At 53.2% G+C, this 23520-nt stretch overlaps 1 protein-coding gene across 1 annotated transcript in view; it reads left to right on the top strand.

Annotated features, from left to right (window-relative positions):
• Positions 1-23520, top strand: part of PTPRF (protein tyrosine phosphatase, receptor type F) — a 301064-nt gene that overhangs the window by 92710 nt on the left and 184834 nt on the right. Inside the window, 2 exon segments of the mRNA XM_025206900.1 lie at positions 12780-12925; positions 16142-16283. Coding sequence (XP_025062685.1) covers positions 12780-12925; positions 16142-16283 — 288 coding nt within the window.

Here is a 23520-nt window from a genome sequence, read left to right as displayed (position 1 = left end):
CCGGCACCCAGGCCTGCAAAGTGGCTTCTTGGCTGGCAGCAAGGTCAGCTCCCCCCCGGTCGAACCCTGTGCTTTATTACTACCTTCGGGGTCTTTTAACGAAGCTGTGGGAATGCATGGCGAAAGGCCACGACGCCAGCTCGTGGGCGCGTGTTTGTATGCGAGCAGCACCGTGTCCTAACGTGGCTGCACGGTACACGTCCTCCTTGAAGACCTCTGGCCGGTAGAAAAGCTCTGCGGGCGCAGACCGGAGACTCGTACGTGCACGTGGCTTGACGAGGCGCAAGTGCAGGTTTCTAACACCTGCAAGAGCAGACGGGCTCGTTGCTGAGCCATCCGGAGGCGATGCTGCTCCCCGCTGCGGGGCTGGTAAGTCGCGAGGCTATTCTAGGAAGCCGGTCGTAGAAAACAACCTTGGGGTAAGTGATCACTAGTTGATTCAGTTTAAATTTTAATGGAAGGCTAAAGAGAGAGGCTGGTTAATTATTGAAGCAGCTTCTCGAAAGATGTGCGAGATTCTCCACCGTTCGCGGGATTTAAATCGGGACCAGATAGCTTGCCAAAAGAGCAGCTCTCGCTCAGGCAGAAGGTGTAGGGTGGGGGAAGACGTTCTTGGGGAAAATCCTTCTGCCATGCAGGAAGTCAGACGGGATCACTGTGTTTCCATCTGGCCCCAAACCGATGAGTCCACAGAACATATGGCCGAGAAAAGGGCCAGGCTCCAGTTTCTCGAGGCGCTCGGGAGGATCTCCGCCTCGGAGATTTCCCGTCGGAGCGGGAGGCAGGTCCTGGAACCGGGGAACGGCCGCTCTGCAAATTGCATTTCTGGGGCTTGAAAGGCCTGGGCCGGGTCCAAGAGCCTCCCTCGGGCTCGGAGCGCGTTTTGGTTAGGTGCCGAGTCGCACGCTGGAACTTCACACCCGGGTAACCATTTAAATGTGCGAGTGATTTTTTGTTTGTCTGCAGACAGCCTATTGTGGACTCTGACTGCTGAAGTAGTTCATACAAACAGGGAGAAATGGCTTGCATAATGGGAATGCCAGAGCGCGCTCATTATCTGGAGGCAGGAAGCTCTCGCCCGCACCAGGTAGATGAGGCAGGGATCCAATTCTCTGCTAGGGAAGGACAGAACAATGTACAGTATCATTAAAATGAAATGCGGTCTCCTCTGCAAAGGCCTTCTTGGGAGCCAAGGAACTTGTTCATTATAGTAGAGGGTATTCTGAAGAGATTGCTTACAATGGATTTTAATAGAGTTGGGAGCCAGAGTAATAGAGTGCCCTGTATTTACAAAATAAGGCTGCACTCACTTTTTAATTCTTAAAAGCAGAGGAAAAACCTGAGCCTGGCAAGGCCTTTTGAACTGCTGAATCAAGAACTAGCTGCTTGCAAAGAGGGATTAAAACCTTTTAATCCTTTTGTGCAAATGAATATGGTGTTTAATGTGGCAGGCATGCTGGCAAAATTAATTTTCATGTTTTTTCAAGCACAAGATTCCAGCCCTGCTTGTACCGGCTCTGCCTTTGTTTCCTGGATCTGCATATGTTACGGGCTCTTGCGCTGTGCAGTGCACTTTAATAACTTTGAAGTTTTGACGAAAGTTCAAATAATAACTTGCAGACTTGGGGGGGTAAGACTGCGAGTGACGGGAAGCAGCCGTGGCAATGCAGGCTGCCCGAGGCAGCGCTGTAATGACTTCGCTCCGCGGCCAGCAACCGGCTCTGCTCGTCTCGCTGTCTGCGGTGCCCGTCAGATGCGATCCTCCCGACAGACGACGCTGAATTCGGGCGCGGATGTAAACACTTACTAATGCTCGGTATGGGTGCATTGGAAAACACTTTCATGAGTGTTGTGGAAGTGATAAATTGGAGCAAACTCCTTGTGATCCTTCCCCCGGCTGAGTGAAGGCCGTGGCCAAAGGCCAAATGTCTGATTAGTAAATGCAGAAGCTGAATGATTTTTTAGTCTGGGTTATGTGCGAGTAGACGCAAGAACAATTTGCTGTCAGATATTGGGGATCTGGACAGTACCACATTAGCTGCTCGGTGATAAGTGCCGGTGTGCACGAACAAGTGCTAGTTTCCCTCTATCCCACTGAGCTCCGTGGTGTCACTTCCACGTCCCACGGGGCCGGAGCGCGCACAGTTAGCAGTGAGCACCGAGGAGCTGGCGCCGCGGTACGTGTGCGGTCTCCCAGGAATGACTGCACAGCTGCCCTGAGCAGGTTTGTGGTTCAAGGCGCCGGGTCCCCGGGCTGGAAGGGACCTCGGGGCCATCTCGCCCAGGCCCGGCAGGACGCACCCTTCCCAAACTGTCCCAGGCGCAGGCCAGCCCGGCCTCTTCTTGGAGGCCTGCAGTGTGGGCGATCCCGCTCCTGCAGGGTCCGGGACTCTCCCAGAGCATCCGGCAAGGTGGGCGTGAATGTTGGAGCTGTCCTGGGGCCACAGCCGTGCTGGTCTGTGGGAAGGTAGCTGCAACGGACACAAAGGAAGAGGAGAAGGAAGGCACTTCCGCGCCTAGAGCAATACAAGTCTGTCATCTTATCACGGTCCCATTCAGCAGTTCGGCCGCCCCGTTTTCCTGCTTTCTGATGTGGTTTTCCTTCTCATTCAGCCACGTGTTGCAGCTCTTCCATCTCCAGCGCTGGGAGGGGAGGAGCCGCGGTGGGGGCTGGCAAGGATGGAAGGGGGGATAGGCATCGTTCCTGGCAAGCGGTTTGGAAAAATCCGGGTACGGGGGAGCCCGTCCCGGCAGCGGGATTAGAGCAGCCCCCCGTCCCCTTTGCATTCGCACTAGAGTTAGAGGCACGCCCGCAGAGCTGTCGTGTAAGGAGTCGTGTAAGAGACGCTGGCGGCTGCACCAGCCTCGCCCAGTCGTGAGGACGGCTTACCAGCCCGCGCGCAGGATGGGCACGCGCGCCCTTGCCACGAGGAGGAGCGTCTGCTTGCAGCCCCCGTGCGGTCAGCTTGCCCGTCCAGGGCCGTTGCGCCAGGGGCGCGAGCGGGCAGGCAAGCAGATCTTTGCAAGATTACTGACTGCGCAGCGCCCTGACGTGCTGCTTGGCTGAGGCAGCTGTGATCCAGTGCAATGCCACTAATTTTAGGCATTTAACCTCTTTTCAGCAGTTTCCATGATTTATAAAGAGGCGAAGAGACCAGATTAAAAATCTGCTGAGCGCTAAAGTACGATGGCAGGCCGCTCCTGTAGTTCACTAGTACCCAGCAGTCGTGGCCTTAACACTTCAGGGGGCTAAGTGCATTCAGCTGACACTTCTTGGAGCAAAAGGGAGTTTTTCCCATTATTATCATGTAACACTAGACAGTTTGATTATTTATTCACCGTACAGTGTTGTATAAGGCCAGATCGCTGATCAGAAATGGATTTATAGCAGCTGTATCACTGGGGCTCTAGGATGAGGGATAAATAATGAAGGAATTGTAAAAGAGAGAATGGTGGTCTCATTTAAAAAAAAAAGTCTACTAGATTTTGTATGTTGGCTATTTTTCCTGCCGCTGCTTGGGGAGAGCAGCAGTCTTCACTAAATGGGCGATTTTTGCTCTTTTTCATTAAACATAACGTTGGTTTATTAATAGAGACACCCCGTTGCTTATGCCGTAGGCTTCTGAAAGTTTGCAAAATCATTGGCTGGGTTTGTTTAAAAGCTCGAATACCTGAAGCATCGCAGGGTTTGAATCGGGGCAGGCCGTCGTGTCCCCTACTTTTTAATAGGGTCAAACAGGTCTTAAAGGCCGTAAGAAAGATCGGGGAAAGCGGTGAAGGAAGTGGTGTTTGCTGAAGCTGTGATCATTTGGGGCGGGCGTACGGGAGAAACGCTGCACCGCTTTGAGGGGTGAACCCCGCTCAGCCGGTCGGTTGGGATGGATGGGAAGATTGGAGAAGCGATAACTACATTACAGGTGGCCAGGAGACTTAGAGAAGCAATAAAGGCACAGAAATGCTCTTAAAGAATCAAGTCCCCAGCTTACAGGGCTTATTACATCCCAGTTGCTTTGTATGGTTATGAGACGCGGGTTGTGAGAGCAGAATTTCAGCCAGTTACAAGCTGCAAAATGAATTTTCTCAGGCCAGTGTGAGAAGTTGAGCAGAGAGTGAATGATTGCCTAAGAAGCATGGCAAATTAAGAGAGTTGGAAGACACTAGCAGAAAGACAGAGATGGATGCGATCTGGGCACGTGAAAAGACTGCACGAAGACGGACGGGATCTTGCCCCGACAGCCGCGGCTGAGCGAGGGGCCCGCGGAAAGCGGGGACGGATGCCGTTGGGAGCGGTGGTTCCCGGGAGGAGGCAGTTGCAGGGATGGCCGGGCTGGGCCGGGCGAGGGGCTGGGACCTGGCTGCCGGTGGCGAGGGTGCAGGGCAGCCGGCCAAAGTGAGCCATTGATAAATACGTGGGCTGGTAAAATCCCGGCGCCTGGCACTTTAAGGGAAGATCGTAGGAAGTGGCAGGCAAGAAATGCAGCTTGTTTTGAGACGGTGATTGTGGATTTGATTACCGTGGACAAATGCACTTCACGCTGGAAAAACACTGCTGCCGAAATTGGATTGAAATGGAAGAACTGCTTGCACTAGCTGTTGGGCATGTTGTAGACATTAAACCTAAGTAACAATAAAAGTACAAATGGGGCGCTGTAATACAAAAGTAGCTTTAGGTAACCTCTTAAACGTAAGCTGAGGAATGTGTTGCACTTGGGTGGCATGCTCGGTGTGTAAATGGGGCGGGGATTCGCTGCCAGAGGCGGAGCTGCGACTGGCAGGTATGGAGGAAGCGGAGTGGGTTTGTGTGCGTGCATACACAAGCACACGCTTTTCTTTAACAAATACTTGCTGGTAGGTCACAGCAAGGCTAAAATTCGGACACACGAGTGTCATCCGCAGAGCCGCATGAACTTGAGACAGAGAAAAAGTGCATGGAAAATGGACTAGCAGAGCCATCACCAATGCCAACTGATGCCAATAGCCCATTCTCATAAACAGTTGCAAGCCATTATTAAATCAATTGATATTAAAAGGATGAAGCGGGATCTTTTGTACTTTTAAATTACAAATTAATCAAAACTGCAACCTTTGAATAAAATCCTTTCAGCCCAACAGTATGCTGAGGACAGCGGATCAAAATATCTGGCTTATACTAATACTCACAAAGGTGGATAATATATTAATTGAGGAGTCGCAGCATGTTTAAACAGTGCAATAAATTGGAGGGCGGAGGAAAGAAACACAATCCCCTCGTACAAAGTCTTCCTCCAAGGTCACGAGAGAGAGCGCAACAGTGATCTCTCTCCTCTGTATGCAACACAACCAGCCCCATCTCCTCGGCCAGGTTGTTGCTGTTTTAGGACTCGGGATGCACGCGAGCAAGCCTGGCCTTTGTCTGTCCGTCTTGGGCTCGTCTCCCGTTTCTCGTGGAGCCCGAGCGCCGGACCCTGATGTGCCTTCGCAGCCTCTCTGCGACTGGGGAGAGCAGGGCGCGGGTGGAGCCGGAGGCAGGGGCACCCCCAGATCAGCCGTGTCCGGTGCCGGAGCAGGGAGCTGGGTCGTGGGAGCCCGACTAGCACGGCCCTCCCCTCTCCTGCCAGACGCCCCTTTGGCTTCACTCGGGCAGTTTGCATTCCTGAAGCCGTCCGTGTGCAGACAGGCAAGGCTTGTTTGGATCCTCTCATCCATAAAGATTACTTTTTCTTCAAAGAAGAATGGGAATTGCTGTCCAAATCCAGTGAACAAAAGTGCTGAATAGAATGGGCCTCTGGACGGACCCGGCAAGACGCGCTTCAAGTCTGGTACCGGCGCCTTATGTGCACGCTGACGGCGGGTACCGCTCCGCCGCGCTTCCCGAGCGTGCTTACCAGTGCCACGTGGGGCCGCACCACGAGGGAGGTCTCCTCTCCTCTCTCCCCCTTACTCTTACCTTCTTCGGCAGCTTTGACATGACTTGTTCTGGGGAAATGCATTTTAGCTGCTGAGCGCCGTTCTCTTCATGAGCCTTATCAGCTGAGTGTCCGATGCTTTGTCCTAGTATCTTCCTGGGTGGCTTGGTCTGCAATTCCCTGGCTCCCCCTTTTTCTCTTTGAGAAAGGTGGGAGCCGTGTCAGCCTTCCTCGCGTCCCCAACGGGCGCTAGAAGAGACTCCTCAGCGATTCAGAGGTTGCTTTGGCCGATTCCTTCAACGCTGCGGGTGAAGTCCATCGGGCCTGGCTGACTTGATCAAATCTCATAGATTTCATAGACATCAGGGCTGGAAGGGACCTCGGAAGATCATCGAGTCCAGCCCCCCGCCCAAAGGGCAGGAAGTCAGCTGGGGTCATAGGATCCCAGCAAGATGAGCATCCAGTTTGCTCTTGAAGGTGTTCAATGAAGGCGCTTGAACCACCTCCGGTGGCAGGCTGTTCCACACCTTGGGGGCTCGGACAGTAAAGAAGTTCTTCCTTATGTCCAGCCTGAAACGATCTTGAAGTAGTTTGTGACCATTCGACCTCGTCATCCCTTGGGGCGCTCTGGTGAACAAACGTTCCCCCAGATGCTGGTGGTCACCCCTGATAAACTTGTAGGTGGCCATCAGATCACCCCTGAGCCTGCGCTTCTCCAGGCTAAAGAGCCCCAGGGCTCTCAGCCTGTCATCGTAGGGTCTGCTTTCCTGACCTCTGATCATGCACGTGGCTCTTCTCTGGACTCTCTCAAGCTTCTCCACATCCTTTTTGAATTGTGGAGCCCAAAACTGGACACAGTACTCCAGCTGTGGTCTCACTAAGGCCGAGTACAGGGGGAGAATGACGGCCCGGGATTTGCTTGAGAAGCATCTATGGATGCAAGCCAGCGTTTTGGTCGCTTTCCTAGCCGCCGCATCGCACTGCAGGCTCATGTTCATCTTGTGGTCAGTGATCACCCCCAAGTCTCTTTCTTCCATAGTGCTAGCCAACATAGCACTGCCAAGCCTATAAGGATGCTGCGGGTTTTTCTCCCCAAGGTGGAGAACCTTGCATTTATCGGCGTTGAACACCATCAGATTCTCGTCCGCCCACTTGCGGAGCCTGTCCAGGTCAGCCTGGATCCCCCGCCTGTCTTCTGGTGTGGATGCTTTGCCCCCAAGTTTGGTGTCATCGGCGAACTTGGCCAGTCCGCTTCTGCCTCCAGTGTCCACATCATTAATGAAGATGTTGAACAGTATGGGTCCAAGGACAGAGCCTTGGGGGACCCCACTGGTCACAGGACACCACGATGAGTGACTTCCATCGATTACTACCCTCTGGGTCCGACCCCGGAGCCAATTTTCCAGCCAGTGGATCGTGGAGGACCCAAGGCGACAATTGGCCAGTTTCTCCAAGCGGCGATCATGGGACACCAGATCGAAGGCTTTTTTGAAGTCAAGATATATGACATCAATCTCTTCTCCCTTGTCCAGGTGACAGGTCACCTGGTCGTAGAAGGAAATGAGATTGGTCCAGCAAGACCTACCCGCAACAAACCCGTGCTGACTATCCCTTAAGATGTTGGCGTCGGCCAGTCCATTAAGGATGGCCTCTTTAATAAACTTTTCTAAGATCTTCCCCGGGATAGAAGTCCTATCTGCCCTAGCCAAATATTCTTCGGCCTGTTTTTTCCTCTTCTAGCCCGTACGGCTACTTCCTTGTTGGAATCGGTTTTCACCTCTTCTTTGGAGCGGGTGTGAAGACTGAAGCACGGGGGTATGTCGCTACGTCATCGGTTACTTGCTTTCCTTTCTCGGCTAGCGCTGCATGCATTTCCCGTTGGTTTCCTCCTTTTCCATCAGGGTCGTTCCCCAAGAGACCCGACGGCAGGAGCGCCTCAACTTGGTTGCCGTCTGCTCCCCCTATTCGGAGGCTCTCACGCCTTCCTTTCCTCGGGATAGCAAACTCTGTCATTTCATGATTGCTTTCACCCCAACCTCCTGCCACATCTGGATTCTCCGTCCCTACCTGTTTGTCCAAGCCAGATCTCCACTTGCTGCTGCTTCGTGCAGTCCTTCCCTTTCTGCCCCGTCTTTCAAAAGTGCCTCATCCCTCTCCCATAGCATCGCCCGCCTCTGTCCTTGTCCCCTCGTACCCTCACCGCAGTCGTAGGATGTGGGGGCTGCTGGTTGGCACAGCTCCTTGTGCAAGATCCAGCGCGGGGTAACGGGGAGATGTAGATGTAGTCTTGCCTTCGTATCCCTTCCAAAATCTGCAAGAGAGTGCTGGGGACGAAGGCGCTTCCTGGCATGCCCATCCGCCCCCAGCCGGCTTTCTCCCCGCTTTGATATAAGTGACCGTGTGGGTTGCTTCGACCTGCCCGCCCTGCCTTGGCCTCTGACGCTCGGCACAGCCCCGCTGCTCGCTTCCAGCACTGGAGTAAGTCACTTGCAAGGAAAAATGCAGCCCGGACGGGCAGTTTGGGCCGAAGAAGTGAAAGTTGTTGCACAAGGCGATGAGTAAATTGAATTGTTGAGCACCACGAGCGGTGACAGGCGCTGCGCCCCCGGCCCGCGGGGAGCCCGTTGCTGGAGGAGCAGAAGAGGAGTTTCTTTTCGGGCGCGCACCCGGCATGTCCCCGGGGCCTGGCGCTTCGAGTAATCATCCCGCTGGGAAGACGGATAGCAATCGAGAGATGGGCTCGCTCTGAAGTGGGCCCGGGCCCGGTCGGGAGGTGATGGCAGCCAGCCATCCTCATCCTCTGCCCTCCTTCGGTCACTCGGCGCTTTCCAGGAGCTTGTCTCTTGGGCGCAGGTTTCCCAGGCTCGCGCTTATTCCAGAGGTAAATCTTTCTGAGAAACTCTGAATAAAATTGGTTCAATTATTCCTGGGCCCGGAGCCTCGGAGAGAGTATGTGAGCAAATGTTTTAATAGAGCCAGAAAAAAATTATTTGCAGATTTCTCAAATAATAAATGATTTGGTTGTAAACACTTCAGACTTGGCAGGTACATAATCCTTCACAGGGACCACAGCCACTTGAATTTGAAGGAAAAAAGGGAATCTTTCGGTTCAAAAATTGTATGCTAAGTATTTTCAGGACGTATCTTTTTCCTGCCGTTTCTTGCTCTCCTAAGGGTTGCACGTTCAAAGCGGGTTGAAATGTGCTGCTTGGACCTTTGCCTGGCTCTTCTCTGCTGGTCTTTGCCTCCCTCCGAGACTTGCCTAAATCTCCTCCCTGCAGAAACGGATCCAGTGGGTCCATTGACACAGTGTGGGTAATCCATGTTGTGTTCGTACAGACCCACTGCTTAATAGCTCGCTTTGGCACGCGCACAAGTGCATTTCCGTCGGCTGTCGTTGCTGTACGTTTTGGGAGTCGTTGTACTGCTCATCCATCGGTCTGTAATCATAACTGACATCCTCGCAGCCAGTTGTGGTTGGTTTGTACAATCTTAACTGATGGTTTCCTGGCTTTCAAAACTTTACTTTCCTTTATTAACAAATCTACAGTTCTGTTTGAGCACAATGTGCAGTCACATTCCCAAAACCAAGTCTCCGGGAATGTCTTTTATATAAAGAAATGCATCTGGGACCCTTCCCTGTGGATGTGGAGGGTTGCCAGAGATTGGTGTTGCTCAGTGAAATGTGTAGGGGGAAAGATTCATTACAACATTGTAAATGCAAGCTGATCAAGGCAGTGGGTTTTCCAGGTTTTACTACCTGAGAGAGCCCAATTTCCTTCTGTTCTTTCTTTAAAAGTATTGATTTTTTTTTTTAAACATACAAAAATAAAATAAGTCCTCGGTGCATGCTGGCTGGGGAGGAGGCGTACAAGGCAGTACATAATTGCACTGTACTCTTCAAGGAGAGAAGTTTTGGACTCTGCTGTACTTGCCGTTTAATAAATTTACACTAGTTTACTTGCATCACAAAGTAAATAACAGAAAATCAAAAAGAACAAATCAACTGCAGAAATCCAATACAGACAAATCAACTCAGCTCACTGCATTGCAAAACAGTCAATCACACCGCAATCACCACCGGCACGAGCAGTAAATCAAAGTGTCGCTGGGAGAGATGAGCGGGCTGGATAAATACAGATATATGTAAATAGAAACTAACCGGTAATAGATGTGATTAGAGATATTTCAGTATGTGAAATCAATGCAAGCTAAGCAGCCACAACTGATAATTACTCGGTGTTAAGGTCAGGACAGCGTCTCTGCCACCAACTCTGCGCGTCGGCCACGGTCAAGTTCTCAGGGGTGGGGTTTGCCGAGCGGGCCCTCGGAGACCCGTTCAGCACGTCCATGTAAGCACTGCCGTAGGATGGCACGAGGGGCCCGCACGGCGTGGCCTTTCTGGGGCAGAGCGCGTCCTGTTTCTCGGAGAACCACGATGGCCCAGTGATGCGTGCGCAGAAACTGGTGGTGCTTGGGTCTTCTCTTCTTCCTCGACTCCGCTTTCCACGGCCAGGCTTGGCCTGCTTCCTTCCGCCGAGAGCTTGTGGAGGGAGGGGGCTGTAGGGACCTGCTTGTCCGAACAGTGCGGGCTCCCGGGGAGGCCTTGTGGACACGACGGCCATGCAGAAAAGGACGACAGTGGCAGGCCACACTTGCTCTGTCGACTGTGAGTCTCGTGGAGCCGTGCGTGTCCCGGTCAGAGGGTTGTGGCCACCCGTGCAGTCTGGCCGTCCGTGCCGGGTGGGGGCCACCGGCACGTCGGGCGGGCTTGCAGATGGCCGTGCCTCTCCTGATGCCGCGCACGGGCTGGTGCGAGCGCCTTGGGGCAGCGCAGGGAAGCCGCAGCTGAGCGGCAGACGTTCCTCTTTGCCGCTCTCCATGTTACGGACTGCTAGCGAAGGAGACCAGGTCCTGCGTTTCGCCGGGCTTGACGCTGGCAAGCAGGTGTTTGTCGGGTGCCGCGGCTCCTGCCCGGGGAGCGGTGCATACGAAAGATTAAGGCGGGCAACGGGCTGGCCTCGTTGCACGGCGCTTGCCCTCCTTACTCCCTGCTTCGGGCCTCTCTGGCTTTCCCGGAGCAAAGACTTGAAGGGCAGCGTTGGATCGGGGAACGCTGCTCGATGCAGCCAGCGTCCCCTCGCCATTCCCCGCGTGCGTGACAAGCTGGCGGAGCAAACGCTTGGGGCGGGAGGAGAGTTCAAACTGATCCTGGACGGACCGAGGGGGGCTTGTCTGAGGAAGGGACGGGGTCTCACGGCTCTCGGCGCGGCCTGTGGGAAGCTGCTTTCAGCTGCTGGATGTCCTTCCCCTTGCGGGCAGAGCGGTTTGGACCTGATGCTCGGCTCGGTCTGGGGCATCCGCGCAGACGTGCTGCCGGCCTCGCCCCTGGCCCTGCACGGCCCCTGGCAGGTCGCTCCGCGGGGCACGGTGCCTGTGCTACCAGGAGAGCCCGCGGCTTGGCTGTGGGAAGGAGGCGGCAGGGAGCGCGCTTTGCAACGTGCCGGAGGAAGCCTTCCCCTCCTTTGCTGTCCTGGGCTCTGCCGCAGAGCCGTTCCTGCCCCTCCGCCGTCGCTGGGCCTCGGACGCCGCGTGGGAAGGGGCCGGCGGGGTCAGACTCCGGGCCCTCGCCGTCCTCTCGCTCATGATCGAAGCGCCATCTCTCCCCCTCCGCTGCTGCCGTCGGGAGGCCGTTCCTGGCTCCCGAACCTCATCCCTCCGTTACCTAGAAACCTGCCATTTCCAGCCTAAATTTATTCATGGCTAGTTTGTGCTGGTCTGTTTTTGTGCCAGCGTTCGCCCTGGCGTGCTCGCGGAGAGCCCTTGCGTCCCCTCTCGGTGCGGGTTTGGCGAGGCCGCGCTCCGGGGCCAGGCTCTCCGCTCCCCGGCGCTTCCCTGCACCTGCTCCCATGTCTGTCCTGAACGCGGGCTACCCCAGACCTGGGTTTCGGCTCAGATCTCGCCCGTGCCTCATACTTGGAGTGAGGATCACGGGCGTGCGCATGTGGACGTAAAGTTGTAATGTTTTGAGAAATAAGAGCACGTGTGCCCCAAGCTGTCCCAGCCAAGCAAAGCAGCATGCATCTTGCACGAATCCCTACACAGCAAAGTGCTGCAATATCCTGGAAGACGGTATCTGTCTAAAAAAAAATATGAACATTATGTTCAAACCAGATAACTAATTATATCGACCTGCAGCTTAGTCATATCGGTCCAGAAAACAAAGCCATATTTCATGAAACTTCCTGTATTGATCACCCAGCCGGTACATTATTTTTCCATTTTTGCTGAGTCACTCAGGCCTGAATGTCACTTTGGTTTCTGCGCCGACTTCCAATTTTAGCTCCTGGTCTCTTCCCAAATGCACGCCAAGCCGCGCGGAGATGTGCGGAGCGGAGCGGAGCGCAGACCAACTCCGAGGTGAAACGCGCTCGTAATTGTGCGTTAACAAGACCTCCCATTAATCTGCCGGTTAGAGTCTAAAAGTTCCCGGCCTGGCAGCTCGTGCCACTGTGCTCTCCCGTTTGTAGGCGTGGTTTTCTGCGCTGTTCTGTAGCATGCAATGATATGAGCACAGGGTAAACTTGGAAACGTTTCACTTACACAATAATGCAACTTAGAGAACAAAAATCATTTAAATGGACCTCGAGTGTAAAAATCGGTTCCACTTTGTGGCCCGTGCGAGTTGGTGCGGGGCAGGACGGCCTGCCTTGCCCTCCCAAACAGCCCGGTGGGGAAGAGGAAAGCCCGCGTGTTCGGGGTGCGTTTGACTGAACTCGTTAAAGCCGGTTGTAATAGAAACGGTGTTGATCTGTGCGTTGAGAGAGCTCGGTGTGCCGTGCTCTTGCAGACCCTGTCCAGAGTGCCTCACCTTGCGCTGTGGTTGTCTTTCAGGCAAGCCAACCTTTATGAAAGCTCCCGAAGATCAGATTGGGATTTCTGGAGGCGTAGCCTCGTTTGTATGCCAGGCAACCGGAGAGCCCAAACCTCGCATCACATGGATGAAGAAAGGGAAGAAGGTCAGCTCCCAGCGCTTCGAGGTAATGCAGCGGTCAGGACCGTGCTCTGCAGCCGGCCGGGCTTGGCCACACGGTGACAAGCGTTACGGTCTAGGGTGTCTTCAGTCACTGCGTGGGAGGGCAAGGGAAAGGGTTTCCTTCCTTCAGCAGCTCCAGCCTTGCAGCCAACACGGCCCTGGGTAAGCCCGTTTTTTGGCCAGATGCACCGAGTTCCTGCCTTGGGTGGGAGCGCAGTTCAGCCCTGGGCGCCCCGGAGCCGGAGCACGTGGGGCGTAACGACTGGCCCCGGTGCAGTGGGCGGAGGTCTGCTCTGCTCCTGCCCCAGCTGAGCCTGGTGCCCTGCCACGGGATGCCCCCGCTAGCCCGGGCTCTCAGGAGCTAGCAGTCGGATGGAGGTGGCGTGCGGGGAAAATCGGGTTTCCCTGGAGAGCTCAACTCGGTGAGGGAGGCAAGCAGGGTTGGCAGCTCTGAAATGCTTGGGAGAAGGGACCGTGGTTTGGGTGGGGGGCGGTTACGACGTGCCCCGTTTGGTTAACGTTTGGCACGCGACGGGGGTTTGAGCGCCTGCCCCGGCTCCTGCCGGGGACAACCGCCCTGCGCCTCCGTCCCCGGGAACCTGACCCTTTTTATCCCAACCCCTTTCCTCTTTTGACGCTTTTGTTCTTCTTGCTGGATCTGGGGTGACTTCCCGGACCAGGGACCATTGATTTAATCCCCGATTTTAATCATGATTTAAATCAGCCAGCAGGAAACGGTGATTTAAATAATCAATGTCGATCTTGTTTTGCATTCCTAACCGGAGGCTGATTTGCAGCTAAAGCCACATCTGCACCGAAGCTTACCGGGTCCAGCCTGGGAGCCCACACGCACATTGCGCTGTCCAGGACAGGCTGTCTCCTAAGCCAGAAGCAAGGCAGGCACATCTGGATGGCACTGTGACCAGGCCAGCCAGCACTGGGACGTGCTAATTAGCCATGTCACACAATCCGTCTAATCAGCCTGCCCAAAGAGCGGCACAGATGGGACTGCCCTGCATCTTGTTTAGGGCAGAGCCTCTCGAGCACTTCGAGCCGGAGGGCAGCGCTGTCGGGCACAGCCTGCTTCCCGCACAGATGTGTCCCGACTCTGGCCTTTACGCTAAACATGTCGCTGCTTTTGCTAACGAGGAGGGACAGGCTAGCTCTGTGCGCCTGTTGCTCTAAGGAGCTGCATAGGGCAATAGACACTTATTCAGTCTTAATTTTTCATGTTGATTAGATGAGAATATGGTGGATAAAGCATTTTTTTGCTGCATGATTGATCGTTAATTTCTTTTTTTCCTTGTGATTTGTGTCAAGTTGGGAATTAAAATGTAATTAAAATGCACAAAAACATTTAAAAATAATAGCTAAATAAAACCACCTTATGTGCCACATACCTAAGAAAAGATGTTTATCAAAACACGTTTTGCATTGAAAATCGATTTATTAAACGGAGGAAATACTGTCCGTAGTTAGCAAATCGAAGGGATGGTTCCTGTTTCCCACGTCGCGCCGGGTTTTGGAGCTGGTACAACTCATCCTCTCGCACCTAGCTTTTATTCCTGGCCCGGATGAGAAGCTTTCGTGTTGTTTGTCATTGCCAAGAACATGAAACTCATTGCCACTTTCTTAACTATTCATTAACTAATACTCGACCTGAATTAACTGTGAATGGACTCCAATGAGGGGCATGTACTCGGGAGAGCGGCCGCTGCAGTCAAAAGCTGATGCAGACTGGAGCGAGCTCCGGTCTCGCTCGTGACTGCCACCCCTGCAGCGGGTCAACCTTGCTTAAAACTTTGACACCAAAGAATATATGCCTTAACCTTTTAATTACATGATTTCTGTAGATTAAAGTTAGACCTTAGTATAGGTTGTTATCATTTCAAATTTAAATTTTAAAAGGGTTTATTTTTAAAAAGAAAAAATATTTCGTTCAGATTCATAGTCGGCAGGGATCTCAACAGATCATCGAGTCCGACCCCCTGCCCCGGGCAGGAAAGCGGTGGGGTCGCGCGACCCCAGCCAGATGCCTAGCCAGATGACCCTGATTTTTTTTATTTTTTTTTTTTAAAAGAACATTTTAAATCAATTTTTATTCCCTTTTCCCCACCTCATCTGCTACTCTCTGGCACCTGAATTAGCTTTTCTGGGTTGTTCACTTTGGACATGAGAGATTTCTTGTGACGCTATTTATCTTTCAGACTTGCCCTTTTGTCTTTCCTATTGGCCCCCCCTTCTGCCTCCGGGGGTTTCCGCGAGGGCGGGTGGCAGTCGTTCCCCCTCCCCGGTGGGGTCCCTTCCTCCCCGGGTGTGCCTCGCGCAACACGGCATGCAGCGCCGCGCGCAGGAGTGAGGGGAGGTCGCTCACTGCCCGGACTTGAATGGGCTTTTTGAGACCCCCAAATAACGGAGCTGCTTTCCCGCGTCTCCAACGAGGCCACGCAGCGCGAGGAGACGAGGGCCGTGCTCGGTGCCCAGTCCTGCTGCCCGCCTTGCCGTAGTAGTTCCAGCTCTTGCTTTGCTCGGACATCGAGCGGGATGCGGTGGGTATTGACTCTGGCCGTTCACATGTCTGCCATGAAGCTCCCTTACAGCGTGCCAGTGGTGAACTAGCAAGGTCCCCTTTCCTCCACGGGCAAGAGTTAGAGCGATTTGCTGCGGGACTTGGTGTATGACGCTGGGGAGGCGCTGCGCTGCGCGGCGCGGCGCTGCGCTGGTGTCATTGTTGGTAGCGCAGCCGTTCTGGAGGACCCGGTGCTGAAAGGTGCTAAGCACCCTCGGCTTCTGTTCTCGTTAGCAGCAGCAGACAGCGCTCTTAATTAGTTAATGGCTCCGTTGTAATCCACAGGCGCTTAGAGCCCTGCTCTTAAATTTGATCAAGGTGAAAGTTGGCACTAAATTGCCATCAGTGCGATTAGTAAAGCCATTAGAGCAAATATGGCTTAAGTCAGAAGATCCACATCTTTATTAGCAGGCTGATACTTCATCAAGGTTTATTGATTCATAAAGAACATCATTGGGTCTCCATTTGTTCTGGGGCTCTTCAGAGGGCAAATCCGTTCCTACGTCTGGTTTTCCTTGTTTCTCTGCACGTGAAACACCTGTTCTGTTCTGGCAGGTGGGGTTTCGCCGCCCGGACCCTTCGGGTGGGTTTGACTTTCCGTCTCCGTTACAGCGAGTGTCAATGAAGAACTGTTTTCTTTTCCACACCAAGGTTATCGAATTTGATGATGGATCGGGATCGGTTCTCCGGATTCAGCCGCTGCGTGTTCACCGAGATGAAGCCATCTACGAGTGCACGGCGACCAACAGTGTTGGGGAGATCAACACGAGTGCCAAATTAACAGTGTTGGAAGGTAGGTGGAATCGGTCTCCTGTCTGCAGAGTATGCCAGCACCCAGGGTCCCGGATCAGCCCTGCAAGGCCGCGCTGCCTCGGTACCCTTCGCCACCATTTCTTTCGGTGACAAAAGTCGTTCTCCCTCCGGCGGTTTGCGAGGAGGAAGGAAGGCGCTTTAGACTCTGAGCCTCACTTTTAAATGCATGTTCTGCCTCATGTGATCAAGGTGTCACGCTAACAGCTTCAAGAGTCCAGCTAAAGAGACACCTGGGTGCCCCCTTCCTTATCTTTCTCTGATTTTATGCAGTGCACATTTCCTGGGTTATCTAGAAACTGTATCTGACAGATCAAGGAGCCTTAATCTATGTTTCTTTCTCTGCTGGATTAAATTGCCACAGTTCACACATGGGTTTGCAGGTCACACTCCAGCTTTTGCAGTCGGTATTGGAATTCAGCTGCTTTGACTTTCATTGTCGTCACAACTTCCCAGCCTCTTTCTCCTGCTTTAGGAGGACTTTGCTGGCTAGTGAAGAGCAGCATTGGTGTTTAATCCCTGCCTGCTGTATAACGTGGCAGTATCCAGGTGCCGTGCTCTTCAGCTTTTAAAAAGTTTTTACATGTATGCCACGTAAGGACTGTGTCTTAAACATGGTCCGCTGCTGCCCACTTAATTATTGATTATGACAATCTAATAATTCATCGCCCACTTTTGTCAAAGTTAGCTGTATATGTGAGTGTGTAAATATATTAGTGGTTGCTTATGTACAGTCTCCAAGTGCTCGGAGGAGCTCAGAGGCAGGGCACTCACCGACGGGAATTTTCTTTGCATTTGTCTGTGATAAAAAAGGAAAATCTGTTTTCAAACAAAGGCTTAAGCAGATTGCTTGGTTTGTGTAAACTGGGGGCTCAAGTACTGAATAACAAAAACCCGGAGCGAGGAGGGGACGGCGGCAGTGAAAGCTAGATCGCAAAATTCATCCGGAGCGCTTGCCTTGTACCTCGTCAGCAGGCTCGGCGGGAGAGGAAGGGGTGCCCAGTGGCGGGAGCAGCAGCCGGGTACGGGGAGACGGGCAGAACCTGTGCGAGCCGGGTGGTCTCCCGGCCGCGGTGCCCCCCCACTTTGTAATGTGGGGGTGGTAGCACCTCCCTGTCTTTCAAGAGTGAGAGGGAAAATCCCCAAACAATGATGCTGGCGCCCTGGAACGCCCACGGCCGGCTCCCTCCTCGGTGGGACAGGTGTGCTTTTCCTGGGGAAGGAGCTGGCAGGAGGGGCATCTGGCCTTTTCAGCACAGCGAGGTGGAAAATAGTTCATAGTAAATACGCTGCTGCCTTCTCCTCCACATGAGCCCGGGATGCATAGAGCCCGGGAGTCTTTTCCCCACCCTTTGGGAGATCTGCATTTAAACTGCACAACTGGGTTTTTGCTGCTACCACTTCGTAGGGGTTGTGACTAGGGAGTGGAAGACTTGGGCAGAGCGCTCCAGCTGTGTTTGTCTGCAGTTGCCTTCAGAGAGAGACGCTCGTGGAGCTAGTGATACGGTTATTGTTGGAGGCTGCGATCCCGTTCAGCACGCCGGGCGCTGCAGCGTCCTGCCCACGGAGCTCGCGGTGCAGGGTCAGGAGGAGACGAAGCTAGTGAAATGCCAAATGAATGGGGAGTGATGGGCAAAGGGTAACGCCCGTGAGCAGAGACGGGCGGTTGGCCGTGTTCATCTATAGAAGGCAGAAGGCAGTGTAGATTTGCACCTCATAGACTAAATAAAACAGAGAGAGAGAGATTGTCTGTCTGTCTGTGTCTGTCTGTCTGTCTATGTATCGTGTGTGTGTTTGGAGGTGTGTGTGTGTATAGGTATATACGCCTATATGTATACATATATGTGTATACACATGCACACATGCATGGCCTGTATATACATTATATATGTATATATATATAATGTATATTATATATATACATTATATATATAATGTATATACAGGCCATGTATATATATTATATATATAATTTTACTCCTATATAAGTACAAGTTGCTAGGCATATATATAAAATATAGGTTTTGGGTAATAAGTAAAAGTTGCAAGGCCTACACACACACACATGTTTGTGTATGTGTGTGGGGGGGTGTGCGTGTATGTATAGATCTATAGGCCCAGCAACTTTTACTTATTACTCAAGACCCACAGACCTGGCAGCCTGACGCTGTGTTGTCTCTGGCGTTGGCACCATCCTGGCAGGCGTTTCTGGCTCCGTCCCGTTCCCACGTGCCACCGGAGCTGCCAGCGACTTGACGACACCGCACGGTTCGTAAAGGACCTGGGCTCCGTTGACAAGTTTGCAGCGAACGCCATGTGCGCTACCCGGGGTCACATCTCTGTGCGCCGGCACCCCGAGGATGGACTGCAAGAGCACAACCCCTGAGGAGGGCACTGCTGCTGTCCCCGTTGCGCTCCCCCACTTTGTCTACACATGCAGCTCTTGCAGATGAATAGCACCGTTATGGGCACGCGTATGGCCCCCCAGTATGCTAATGCATTTATGATGGACCTTGAAGTCCGTTTGCTCCGCAGCATCCCTCTCGTCCCCCGATATACCTAAGGTACAGTCCCACCTTGGACACCTTTGGCACATTGTGGATGACTTTAGGTCCCACAAAACCAGGCTTTTCCTTCTTGAGCTGCTATGAGGGGCCATTCATACTGAACTCTGTCACACAGCTCATGTGGCTGTCTGCAGCCTGGGCATGCACCGCGTCTTCTCCTCCGTTGCACGTGAGAATCGCGGAGCCCGTAGGAGGCTCTTCTACAAAACACAAATAATGACTGTTTGCTCTTAGCTGAGAGAAGCAGGGAAATTGCATCCCGGAAGGCAAATGTGCAGCAAGTTCTGCGAGGAGGACGGTTTGGCATGGAGCGGCTCTCCTGGCCCTGTCTGCACGCATGCATGCACGTGTGTGGGCACTTGTGTGCTCGCCAGCAAAGTTAGGAGCTTGCCAGGCCTGGCGGAGGAGGCCGGAGGCCTGCCCTTTGCATTGCCTGGGCCCAGGGGAGCAGGCAGGCTCTGTTCGTTGACAGCCAGTGCACAGCTCGTGGTGCCTGGGGCAAAGACTGACAGCTCTCCCCGCCCCCGAGACTTCTCTACGTCCCCATTTTCCAGCCGTGTCCTTGCCCTTCTGCCTTCGGTGCCCCTCCGTTTTAGACGCCTTCCCCCACCGCGCTGAGCGTGCGTTGCAGGAGCTGTGTCTGCCTGCGGGAGCCGACCTTTCCACGGGACCCGCTCCTCTCTGCTCGGGGGGCGTCGAGATGGATGCCGTGGGCCGAGACCGCATTGCCCAGCCGCCCCGAGAGCGCTGCAAGGCCCAGACTCTTCCTCTGCTTCCTCTGCCACTTCTTCCCCAACCAGAGCTCCACCAAGCTGCTAGGAAGCGGCTTGTTTTCATGAAACCCTGTTTTTTCAGGGCTATCAGTGGGGTTTAGTGTTTCTGCCTGATGGCAGGGGTTAAAGTAACTTATAATTGCTGTCAGGTGGAAGTGCTTAGTGGTGCAGGCCTACCGCCTTCCCTTTCAAGGACTTGACTAATGCAAAGATCCCTGGTGCAAGCAGAGCTCTGTCTATCATAGACGCTCTCATGGTCACATGCTGCTAAATACACAGCACTTATTGATTTTACATTAAAATCCTTTGTAACAATAACTTTCAGTGCTTCTTTACAATCTGATCTTTCGAACCCGAGCCTTAGCGTGGAAGCCAGAAGTTCACAAATGCGCCGTCAGGGTTTTAGCTGGCTGCTATGATGTCCGTGTAGCAGATTAATCTGGAGCTTTGTTTGATTTAGGTTTCTGCTGCGTGTTGTGGCTCAGTGGCACGTTGCTCCTGATTGCTAACTTACTCCGCTCTGCCAGAGCCTCGTCTCTGCCCGTCGGAACCAGGACTCTCTCGGGAGGCGCATTCGGCAGCCGATTGCTTCCTGCCGCATCCTTCGTTCCCTCCTTCCATATCTCTGCTTTTCTCCTCCGAACGCACAAGTCCTGTTTGTGAGCAGAGCTGCATGCATTTCGTGTAATTGAAAATTATTTCTCCTGTTGATAGGGGAAGAGGTAGACATGTGGACACCTCTCTGTCTCTTTTCTCCTGGGCAGCCGATAAGCTGAATTATGTATGAGTCATATTGAACATTTCTGTCTTTTTCAATTATGACCCGAAGCAGCGCAGAAGTACTCTCTCGCCGGCCTGGCAGAAGGGTGAGAGCAGAGCGAGCGGGGCGGGTTGCAATCAATACGCTGACACGCGTTCCCAGGAAGGCTTCGGGGACCGTCGGTGGGCGCGCTGCGTCACAAATTAATAAATATATTATTGGGTTGTAATGCTCAGCATTACATCGAGCATTACAGGCCTTCCTCAGCAGGTGATTATGTGAAATGTAAGTAGGGAGGATGTGCCTGTGGGAAGAGTTTGGCAGCCTTTCCCGGGCAGAAGCAAACCGTGTGCTGGAGTCTCCGCGCAAACGCTCTCCAGCAAAGCCCTCGCGTGCACAGCGGCGTGGCGCGGAGGTCATCGCGTCCTCCTTCCGTCTCGCGTACCCGGCAGCCTGCATCCTGGCAGCAGTCGCTTACCGATTGCATCCCACAGTGGTAGGGGAAAGTAAAGCAGGGTCCTTCATCAGCTAGCCATTGGTCCCAACGGGGACGTGAGGAGCTACCATCTGTCTGCCCTTTCTCCCAAGAATTTGGGACCAGGACAGTCCATTGCAATTTGGATTCACGGCCTTGATTAGGGTGGCAAGCCCTCGCCAGCCCCTGATCGTGCTGCAGCGCGGGGCGTGCTGCGCCGTATCAGGACGGCGCTGGATGCGTGTGCTTGGGGCTCGTCTTTGTGGGAAGTGGAAATGGAAGCCACGATCCGTTTCCAGCATGTGTTCACGTGCGTCTCTCGTGCTCTTCATCCCAGACTAATCATCGAGCCTGTTCTGAACCGATGGACCTCCTTGCGCACCGCGTGGCAGGGCGCTGCTACGCTGCCGCCACCCGAAAGCGGGTCCTGCTAAAGAGGAGAAGCAAGACGGTTGTGGAGGGACTCCTCACTCCATTGCATTTAGTGCCCAGCTAACCCAGCGGGATCATTTTGCTTGATGGGATTTTGCTGCCAGGCATCCAGGAAGCTGTGGCTGTAACGGAGCCCTTGCTCCTCGCTCCTCGCAGCACCGCGGGGCCGGCGGCGTTAGGGTGGGAAGCACCTCCGTCTCCCTGCGCCTCGCTGATTAGCGAACCATGCCATGAGTTTAATTTCTCTCGCCATCTGCCAGCTCCAGCCCAGTTCCTGGAGTTACCCTGTTTGAAGCTCTATAAATGATAAACATTTGACTGTTACAAATGATTTCTGCAGAGAGCTGGATCTCCAAAGGCCTGAAACAATATGTCCTTGTTGTAAACACTCATCTAACAGTGGTTTTGCCATTGCAATGGTAAACAAAAGTTAGCTGTGTTTAATCCTTATTTATGCTCGGGTAGTTACAAAAGGATCAGTAGGAACGTTGTAGTTTGGCTCCTGCTTGTCTCGTTTGCCTTTCCATTTTCTTGCCAAGAAAAATGTCTCAGTAACTGTTATGAAATCAGAGTAATTAGGGGAGAGAAGTTGGTTCCATTTAAAAACATCTCTCGCTGTATACGTGGCTGAATATAGCAGCCCTGATGTGCGTGCTGTAACTCATTTTAAATGCAAGGAAAGTGCTTTGCTTTGATAGAAGTTCGAATTAGAAATGCTTTGCTCGTCTACCTGGCCAATGCAGCATTGTCGCCTCCTGGATGAGATCCAGGCTCGTTACCTGGCCTAGCTGTATTTGGCCCCCTCTCGTGGGAGACCACGCCGTGGTCTCGTAGACTCTGCTCTTGTTCCTCACATCGTGTTGCACTCGAGATTGACGTGGTCCTTTGACTCGTTATGAGATGCTGGGTTAAGGGCCCTCTAATCACTGCACCGCTGAGTCTCGCGGCGCGGTGAGCTGCTCAACTCCATCGCTTGGGGAAGCACGCGAAGATGACCGTGATGGGGTTAGAAACGGAGCCCCCCGGAAGCCTGGTCCTGCTGCGCAGGTGACAGTGAACCGCACGTTTGTAATAAAAAGGCAAATTGAGATAATTGGCAGCGGAGGGTCCAGTTCTGAGCCCGGGAGGCTTAGTTCAGTGCTCAGACTTGAGGCTTGTGCTGGCGAGGCGCATGCTTCGCTCCTAAGCAGACAGCCTTGTGCTGCTCAACAGCCGACTGCCTCGCGGCGCTCTGGCAGGTGGAGATAGGAGCTGCGCTGACGGCTGAGTTTCCCTGGCTGCTCATCTGCTAAAATGTCGTCTGCAAGGAGGGGTCTCGAAGACGGGGGAGCGCCGGTGTCGTGATGTTGTGATCGCTGCGAATCGCACGAGCGCGGGAGGGCACTGAGACCTGGCTCTCAGTCGGCAGGGCCAATGCGCGCTTCGCGTTTAAGTCATTTTGTATTGCATGGGTAAAAGGAGTGTGCTGTATCCCGTGTGCCGCGGGACAGCCGGCCACTCCAGGCTCTCCGGGAGGACCGCGTTTCGGCGATCCAGGTCTGGTATCTGCAAATCACAGCTATCTCAGTTTGGCACCTGGACTCTGAGCTCCCCATCCCTCCGTCAGATTAAACGAGAAGTATGGCGTTACTTTAATAGTGTTTTTTAATGATGATGGTTTTCCTGGCTGCAAACAAGAGACAATCTAGCAGTAATTTTCTCAGCTGAAGAAAGTTTAGTGTTGTCAATCTCCCCTCCAAACACGAGAGTCAGCAGATCTGTAGCATTATGAGACCCAAACACCATCACTTCCCTCCCCTGCTCTCTGTTTAAATGATTAACTAATGGCACATGACTGTATAATGGATCTGCAATGGCCGGTTCCATCAGAAGACTGCCACGTACTGAGGTTATCAGCCGGGTTCATTCCACTAAGTTTATGAGGCAAGAAACACAGTCTTCGAAAAGTATGAAATGCAATCTCACATAATTAATACCTGGTGAAGCCTTGGGGAATTTTGCCTTGCTATGCAGATCGTGAGGCTGAGAAGACGTCGACCTCTTTACTTTTAAGAACTCTTCTTTTCGGTCCTGAGCGTCTGCTCCCCGGCCAGCGCTCTCCTCGCTTGCCCCAGCAGTGGGATCAACCACGGGGCAGATAGGTTTGCACGTGCAGCTACCTGCGGAAAAGTGACTGTTCGAGTTCGCTCTCTTGCTTTCAGCAATTCCCTTGT

This window comes from Alligator sinensis, unplaced genomic scaffold (assembly GCF_000455745.1).
Source record: "Alligator sinensis unplaced genomic scaffold, ASM45574v1 scaffold781_1, whole genome shotgun sequence".
Taxonomy (NCBI): Eukaryota; Metazoa; Chordata; order Crocodylia; family Alligatoridae; genus Alligator; species Alligator sinensis.
This window is presented reverse-complemented; position numbering and strand designations above follow the sequence as displayed.